The following is an 8830-nucleotide window of genomic DNA, read 5'->3' as shown; positions in this document are numbered from 1 at the left end:
TTGAAATCGAGACGCATGCAAAAAGCTAATGATGGTGTCCTCTGCTGCCTCGCCATGCCTTTTAGTATTTCAAAAGCTTTTCTCTTTTTATTTTTTTATTTTTTTATTTTTTTACTTTATTTTTATTTTTATTCTCTTTCTCTGATGGGCGCTTTATCTCTCACTCTGCAGGGACTGCACATCTTCCTCTAATATTTCCTTTTGACCCAATTGCCATCATGAATGATACTAACTAACTCCCTTTAATAGAAAGATCCTAAAAATTCTTCAGGACCTTTGATTCAAATTGTATCTTCCTAAAAAATAAAATAAAATAATCTATTAAGTTTCATTTAATCTTACGATCTAGTGACATTTTTTTTCATTTATAAATAAGAGGTCTTAAGTTCGATTTTTGCTAAAAAATAAATTTGAACCACATTATTGCTTGCCTATTGTGAGGTTTAACCTACTTCCTTATCTTCTTAACGTAGATAACATCGTTTGTTAAAAAAAAAACCACCCAATTTGATTCATACATGCAATAACACAATAATTTATTAACATTCCAATAAGACATTTTACAATTTTTTTATATTTAAAAAAATTACACGTATAAAAAGTGTAAAATGATATTTTAAAGTGTCAATGGCATTTTTCTGCTTGCGTGAGAATTTTGTTTGGTATTTCTAAATCCTATTTTATTGACACGAGTCATAATTAAGTTCATAACAGGTGAAACTAACAACGCTTAGCTCATTTTTGTTAGATAATCTGGTAAATGAGATTGTACCGAGGTTAATACTTTCAATTTTTGGAGAGATTTATTTTTTTATTTTTTTTTGGAATTTCTAAATCCCACTTCTTTACTTGACCTCAATTTGAATTTTTGTGATTTGGTAATAGAGATTGTAAATTCCAATGACATCACATAATCAAAAAGAAAAAAAATGATGATAATAACTGATGCTGCTTAATCTTTGTTTGTTATGAAGAATTCTCTGTACGCAACGCTTTTTTTTAGCAAAGATCACATAGCTAATGTGTAAAGAAATAATTAGAAGAGCGTTATATACATACGTAGTTTACATGAGTCACATATAATGACATTTAAATAAATCGAAAAACTAGTAGATTTTGCATTCAAATCGTAAGTTACTGCAAAAACAAGAAAAGCAAATCAAAACCAAAACGAGAAACAGGGAATACATTTGATCAGAATTACTGATGACATAATTATACGAGAAACATGGTATACATTTGTTGTTGGCAAGAACTCTCATTGTATACGTGGTTGCATCCGGTTGGCCCACTTTGATCTTAGTTTTTACTGTGGTTGGTTGGTCTGAAAATTCAAAGGCATTGAAGAAAAGTAATCATGCGAATTGAGTTCAAGGCCATTTTGGTCATTCAAGAAGCGTGAAAGAAAAACGAAAAGATATTCAAAGGTAAAGATTTTTTAGCTACCTACACTGTGGAGCGAGCAAAGAACACTCTCTCTCCTCTCTCCTCTCTCCTCTCTCACCCTCTCTCTCCTCATCTGAGCCGAAAGTGACGAGCCAATGAAAACCAACAATATCATCATCAGCAGCAGCAACAAAACTGTATGAATCCGAAAGCAGAAACAAGAAAAGCAAACCAAAAAACCAAAGCGAGAAACAAAGCAAAACATACCGCTAGTGGTTTACCTTTTGTTCTTCTTCTTACTCCAGCTCCATACCCTCCAACTTTCAGCTCCCAAAACCCAAATCCCGCACGCAAACCATGCTGCTTCAACCCTTTAAGTCCTAGAAAATGTCTCGGGGGTTGGACATGGAAGCCATCGAGATCGGCGACACGGTGACGTTTCCTCTGGTTCTCAGGCCGTAGAACAGAGACCGGTCTACCCAGCTGGGTGTACGAGGAGTCGTTCCACTCACTGATTCCACTCGCTCAGTAACTCGTGTTTATCATCTCAAAACGTTTATTGGGTAGTGGTCGTTTGGGGAGCAGATCGGTTGTGGTTGCTGATCTCGAAAGATTTGTACAGCTTCTTTGTGTTTGGTGCTAACTCCGTTCCAGTTAAGGATAGTGCTGTCCCTTGTCGGTTTATTTCTATCCTCTATCCTCGAAAAGTTTAATTTATTTCTAAATAATTAGCTATCTGTGTCTGCAAGTTTGCACATTTGGGTGCACACTCAGTTGTTGTTTTGGTCTGTTTTGGAGCTCTGAGGGTTTGGAAAGTGGTTTGGTTTTCTGGGTTTGGTGTAATTTTCTGTGGGTTGGAAGTGATTTCTGAGCTGAGAATTTGGAAATGGCTATGTCCTGCAAGGATGGTAATAAACATGCATTGGATAATGGCAAGTATGTGAGGTACACACCTGAGCAGGTTGAAGCCCTTGAGAGGCTGTATCATGATTGCCCCAAACCCAGTTCGATTCGTCGCCAACAGCTTATTCGGGAGTGCCCGATTCTCTCCCACATCGAGCCAAAACAGATTAAGGTCTGGTTCCAGAACAGAAGGTAAACAAAAATTGGATCTTGAGTAAATTCTGGATTTATTTGGTTGCATGGGGTTTGGTTTCCTTATTTGTGCTAAGTTGCTTGTTCAAAAATCTTAATTACATTGCATTTACTTTGTTTTCTGAGGAAGGAAGTTAATGTTAGTGGGCTTGTCTGGTTGTGGTTTGGTTTTTACAGATGTAGGGAGAAGCAGAGGAAAGAGGCTTCGCGCCTCCAAGCTGTCAACAGGAAGCTCACTGCTATGAATAAGCTACTAATGGAAGAAAATGATAGGTTGCAGAAGCAGGTGTCTCACTTGGTGTATGAAAATGGTTATTTCCGTCAGCATACCCAGGGGGTGAGAATTCATTAACCATTCAAGACCCTTTTCGTTGTTGATTAGTAGTGGACGGGCGGCTGGTCCGTCTCTCTGAAATTTTAACATTCTCGTTTGGAATCTTAGAATAGCTAAAATCATTAACCATTCAAAACCCAAGATAGAAATTTTCCCTTTTAAGATCAATTAGTGAGCAACATGAGATACCGTAATACGTATTATTCAGATGTGGGTTAGGCCATTTGGTTGGCCGGACTCCTTACGCCAAAGTTCGAATGCACCTCCGTGTAAATTAGAGTAGTTTATAATAAAGCATTGCAAACAAAAATGTCCTGAATTATAATTGTTTTTTTTATCGTAATTTCTGAATTTATGGGGTAATGTAATTGACATGTGAAGTTTGTTTATTTTTGTTACAGACAACGCTTGCAACCAAAGACACAAGTTGTGAATCGGTGGTGACGAGTGGCCAACACCATTTGACACCTCAGCATCCGCCAAGGGATGCAAGTCCTGCAGGGTTAGTAACTTAGTAGTAGTGGGATGTAGTTGTTAAGTCCTTTTCAGTTCATCGGGCATTGTGGCTTATGGTTTCGTGCTTTGTTTGCTTGTGTTTGCTAGACTTTTGTCCATTGCAGAAGAAACTTTAGCAGAGTTTCTTTCAAAGGCTACTGGAACTGCTGTTGAGTGGGTCCAAATGCCTGGAATGAAGGTATTTCTCTCTCTCTCTCTCTCTCTATATATATATTTTTGAAGTATTCGTATATGTATTTGATTAAGTGAGGAAGAAATGCTTGAACAATTTGACAGTGGAGTTATAGTTCTAAACATTGACTTTTCAATGATATGAAATTATATCAGAAATAAAAATCCTTACGTTCCGAGATGTAGTTGAATTGTTATAAATATGGAAAAGTACATTTCGATTATTGGTGTTCGTTACGCTCTTCCCATTTAGTTAGCAGGACTTCAATTTTTGTTTGTATGGTTCTCATGAAATACATTAGGCTGCACTTTTTATTTTGCTTATTATGTTTTAAAGGGAATTTAGGCCTTTTTAATATGTTTCTTTCTTGCTATCTCTTCTGGATTTCTCAGCCTGGTCCGGATTCCATTGGAATCGTTGCTATTTCTCATGGTTGCACTGGAGTGGCAGCACGTGCCTGCGGCCTGGTGGGTCTAGACCCTACCAGGGTAAGTTAACATGACTTGTCTGTCTGTTTTATCCTCCTTTGAATTTAAGAGAATGTATGATTGACTGTTGACTATATTATGTTTAGGTTGCGGAGATCCTCAAAGATCTACCTTTGTGGTTACGTGATTGCCGTGCTGTAGATGTTTTAAATGTATTGCCTACAGCAAACGGTGGAACCATTGAGCTGCTCTACATGCAGGTAGGTTCTACTTGTATTGTAAGTTAGAGCATTCTTTTACCACCTTATTTTTTATTTTATTAATTTTTTAAATTATCTGATGTAGCTCTATGCGCCGACAACTTTGGCGCCTGCCTGTGATTTCTGGCTGTTGCGCTATACTTCTATTTTAGAGGATGGCAGCCTTGTGGTATGTTGTCACAAAGTTGTGAATTTTGATTCATATTGCCAAATAACTATCTTGTTGATCGAGCAATTCATGGCACACAAGTAAATACATATGGCATACATCTTCACTTACCACTTTAACTGAAGTTGTTCTCGTTGTGTACAATGCTCAGATTTGTATGAGATCTCTGAAAAACACTCAGAATGGTCCAACCATGCCTCCAGTGCAGCATTTTGTTAGAGCAGAAATGCTGCCTAGTGGATACCTTATACGACCCTGTGAAGGGGGAGGTTCAATCATACATATTGTTGACCATATGGATTTGGAGGTTAATATGTTATTCATGAAGCGTAATGAGATAATCGTCTTCAATTTAGTTTTGTTCTGATACATCCATTACAATAATTGTAACTCTTAAATGTGTTTCATCAACCAGCCTTGTAGCGTGCCTGAAGTCCTGCGCCCATTGTATGAATCATCAGCTGTCCTTGCTCAAAAGATGACAATGGCGGTAAGACCATATGGTGGTAGATATTTGGACATTGTTTGTAGGGTTCAAAACTAACAAGCTGTATATCACAAGCATGCTATAAGGGCAAAGGGGAGATTGAGTTTTTAATTAGTCTTTCTAACGTACGTTCAGGCTTTACGTCAGCTGAGGCAGATAGCGCATGAGGTTTCCCAATCTAATGTCACAGGTTGGGGAAGACGCCCTGCAGCTCTACGAGCATTAAGCCAAAGGCTTAGCAGGTTGGTATATAATGGTGGTTTCAATATATATTTGTCAGTTGGAGAAGGGTTCTTTGCTACTTGGAAGCTAATGGAGTTTTCTTCCAGGGGTTTTAATGAGGCACTTAATGGATTTACTGATGAGGGGTGGTCATTGATGGGAAATGATGGCATGGATGATGTTACTATCCTCATAAACTCGTCTCCTGACAAGTTAATGGGCTTAAACCTGTCCTTTGGTAATGGATTTCCAGCTGTCAGTAATTCCGTCTTATGTGCTAAAGCATCGATGCTGTTACAGGTTAGGTTGCTTCCCATCTTTCATTTCAATCAACTGGAGATTAGCAATAAAAGTTAAGATATGCATGCATGTTATTTTCGTTATTTGTATCATGGTGACCTTTCAAATGGACAATGACGAAAATTTTCATATTGAGCTCATCTTCTTAAACCTTCCTGGTTTGTTGTCTACTATTTCTCCCAGAATGTACCCCCTGCTATACTTCTTCGGTTCCTGCGTGAGCACAGATCAGAATGGGCAGACAACAATATTGATGCTTACTCAGCTGCAGCTGTTAAAGTCGGGCCTTGTAGCTTAGCTGGGTCTCGAGTTGGAACTTTCGGAGGTCAAGTTATACTTCCCCTGGCCCACACTCTTGAGCATGAAGAGGTAAGCAAGTTGACGTCTAGGAACTTTTCCCCATTTAAAAAGTCTTGTTTCACAATGGTTTATAACTTCATAAAACACACACACACCCCCCCCCAAAATATATATATATAGAACTCTATATTGTTCTCTAATTGTTTAATACTTTATTTTTTTTTTTTTTGCACTTATTAGTTCTTGGAAGTCATTAAATTGGAAGGTGTTGGCCATTCTCTCGAAGATGCAATGATGCCGAGAGAAATGTTTCTTTTGCAAGTAAGTGTCAGTTATTCTAATTGTGTTAATGATGGTATTTATTCATAGGTTAACTTGGACTGTCAAAGCCTAATAACAGACTAATTCTTAACCTAATAGACTTCTTGCACATTGGGAGTGCACGATATATATTATGTTCCTTTAGGATTTTTTTCTTTACGTGTATTTTTTAATCTCAAACATGTTTGGTGCCTATCAAAGTATCCTGTGAATCTGTGATAAAGTATTTAGGGAAAGAAAGACGAGAGAGCAGAAAACTTGGACAAGTGATATGGATAAGTAGTTGCATCCAGTTTCTATTCTTTTTTTTTTTGTTGACTTGAAATCCATTTTCTTTCAATGTGTTTTTTTTTTTTTGGCTAACCAATTGGTTCTCTTTAGCCGACCCCACTTAGTGGGAAAAGGCTTTGTTGTTGTTGTAACCAATTGGTTCTCTTGCTTAATTTCCATTTTATTTTAATAGCTGTGCAGTGGAATGGATGAGAATGCTGTGGGTTCCTGTGCTGAACTCATTTTCGCTCCCATTGATGCTTCTTTTGCTGATGATGCACCTCTTCTACCGTCTGGTTTTCGCATCATTCCTCTTGATTATGGGAAGGTTAGCCTCAAAACTAAATCCCATTCCTAAGTGATGTTATCTGTCAGAATTTATACCGCACTACATCTTTTATGGAAATGTTCAATAGTGCTCTGAAAAATGTTTCAGGAATCTGCCAGTCCAAATCGCACCTTGGACCTTGCTTCTGCTCTTGAAATTGGGCCAACTGGAAATAAAGGATCTGGTGAATATTCTGCAAATGCGGGTTGTGTAAGATCTGTGATGACTATAGCATTTGAATTTGCTTGTGAGAGCCACATGCAAGAGCATGTAGCATCCATGGCCCGGCAATATGTTCGCAGCATTATATCGTCAGTTCAGAGGGTGGCATTAGCTCTCTCTCCTTCACATTTGAGTTCACAGGCTGGTCTTCGGTCACCACTTGGTACTCCTGAAGCGCAAACACTTGCTCGTTGGATCTGTAACAGTTACAGGTTTTATATCTCTCTCTCTCTCTCTCTCTCTTCCCCTTTTTATTTAGACTAAAATATATGATGCACTGTGCAACAATAAAAAATGGGTTTTTCGGCACACCCGCAACATGTTATCTATTCTTTCTTCTGTTGCAATGAACGTTACAAATTGGAATAAGAAACTTTGATCTGTGAAACCATGCGATGATCATATAGGTGGCTTAGCTTGTAATACTATTGATATTGCAGGTGCTATTTGGGTGTGGAGCTGCTCAAATCTGGCAATGAAAGAAGTGAATCCATCCTCAAATCCTTGTGGCATCACTCGGATGCAATTATGTGCTGCTCTCTGAAGGTGAGCATGTTACACAACCTCGAAAAATCAACCAATACAACACTTAAGAGCAACTTCACCCATGGAGCCCTCCCCCCCTGGCAATCCACTATTCAATCCACCCTATTGAACAGTAACTGCCTTAAATGAATAGTAATTACCATTAATGAACTGTAATTGCCATTTACATTTCCACCCTTGGAACCCTCCCCCCGGGCAATAAGCAATAAAAATAATAGTTTTTTATGTTTGTTTAAATAATAAAAAATTACAAAAGCTATCTCTCTCTCTCTCTCTGACACAAAAAAAATAAAAAAATACAAAACCCTCGGGCCACAGGCCCGTCGACTCCCCACCCCCCCTTCGCTCGACCTCCCACCCTCACTCGGGCCCTTCCCCGCTGGATTTGCTCCCACCGGCCCGAGGGCCCTTTCTCCTCGCCTGACACTCGAGCAACCAGCAAGGCTGGAGTTGCTCTAATGAAGGTGCATCATTCTTTGAGTTGTTATCTTGCCTACGTATTCTAATATGCTATGGAACTCCCCTTTTGCAGGCATTGCCAGTTTTCACCTTTGCAAACCAGGCAGGGCTCGACATGCTGGAGACCACCTTGGTTGCGCTCCAAGACATAACTTTGGAAAAGATATTTGATGACCATGGACGAAAGACTCTATGCTCGGAATTCCCCCAAATAATGCAACAGGTGTAGTAGAACATCTCTGAATCATATACTTTTCTTTCATGTCATTTTTAACTAACATGCTATGGTGCTAAAGACGAGCTATGGTTCAACACCCCAATGCGTTGTTTGAATCCATATAAAGATCGAATTGCTAAAACACGATATTCGTAGGGTTGTAAGCTTTTGTAGTGATTTCATTGTGCTACTTTTGTAGGGTTTCACATGTCTTCCAGGTGGCATCTGTCTTTCGAGCATGGGGCGACCGGTGTCATATGAGAGAGCGGTGGCTTGGAAGGTGTTGAACGAAGAGGAGACGGCTCACTGCATGTGTTTCTTGTTTGTAAACTGGTCTTTCGTCTGATATCGGGACCAGGTCACAAAGACTAGAAGACATAATATGATAGGCTTGAGTAGAGGAGACTTTGAACCCTTCATGTTTAAACCATCTCTTCTGTCCTTTTGATGTGATAAAATGCTGTATGGATGTTATGACTTAAGTTTTGTTAGATTCTTGTTGCGTACTCTATAACTGCTTTGGATCTGTTCAATTTATTTTCCAGTTTTTATTTTTTTCGGGTGGTTTTGGAAAGGAGTATTGGATTTAGGCATGTTAATGCTGTCCTCCCCAAGAAAATGAGGATTGCATTCCTAAGTTATCCAACTATGTTGGTTGGAACAAACAAAATTATTTATACTAAAGAGGAGGGGTGGGTTTAATCTCATAATGGCTAGTAATAATGTGATTCGAGTTCGTCTTTAATGAGAATTGAATTTAAGATCTCATTTACAAGTAAAAAGAAATATTACTAGAAT

At 38.6% G+C, this 8830-nt stretch overlaps 1 protein-coding gene and 1 long non-coding RNA gene across 2 annotated transcripts; one reads left to right on the top strand and one right to left on the bottom strand.

Moving 5' to 3' along the window:
• Positions 1-1021: 1021 nt before the first annotated feature.
• Positions 1022-1521, bottom strand: LOC126611405 (uncharacterized). The gene is made up of 2 exons (XR_007618834.1): positions 1447-1521; positions 1022-1324 (listed from the first exon to the last, which is right to left on the bottom strand). It is a non-coding gene; the product is annotated as an uncharacterized LOC126611405 (long non-coding RNA).
• Positions 1480-8546, top strand: LOC126611403 (homeobox-leucine zipper protein ATHB-15-like). The gene is made up of 18 exons (XM_050279681.1): positions 1480-2481; positions 2659-2818; positions 3217-3317; positions 3419-3509; positions 3896-3991; positions 4078-4191; positions 4277-4360; positions 4512-4667; positions 4776-4850; positions 4983-5089; positions 5177-5369; positions 5553-5738; positions 5910-5990; positions 6454-6588; positions 6697-7022; positions 7251-7356; positions 7889-8038; positions 8232-8546. The coding sequence occupies exons 1-18, from the start codon at positions 2273-2275 to the stop codon at positions 8376-8378; spliced, it is 2517 nt and encodes an 838-aa protein (XP_050135638.1). The 5' UTR covers positions 1480-2272; the 3' UTR covers positions 8379-8546.
• The last annotated feature ends 284 nt before the right edge of the window (positions 8547-8830 follow it).

This window comes from Malus sylvestris, chromosome 17 (genome assembly GCF_916048215.2).
Source record: "Malus sylvestris chromosome 17, drMalSylv7.2, whole genome shotgun sequence".
Taxonomy (NCBI): Eukaryota; Viridiplantae; Streptophyta; class Magnoliopsida; order Rosales; family Rosaceae; genus Malus; species Malus sylvestris.
Note: the sequence above shows the minus strand (reverse complement) of the source record. Positions and strands in the feature narration are given on the sequence as shown.

Bases quoted from the DNA above. Each gene is read 5' to 3' on its own strand.
- LOC126611403 (XM_050279681.1), top strand. From the start codon at position 2,273: ATGGCTATGTCCTGCAAGGATGGTAATAAACATGCATTGGATAATGGC. The intron at 2,482-2,658 runs GTAAACAAAAAT...TGGTTTTTACAG, and splicing joins GTCTGGTTCCAGAACAGAAG to ATGTAGGGAGAAGCAGAGGA. The intron at 5,090-5,176 runs GTTGGTATATAA...GTTTTCTTCCAG, and splicing joins TTAAGCCAAAGGCTTAGCAG to GGGTTTTAATGAGGCACTTA.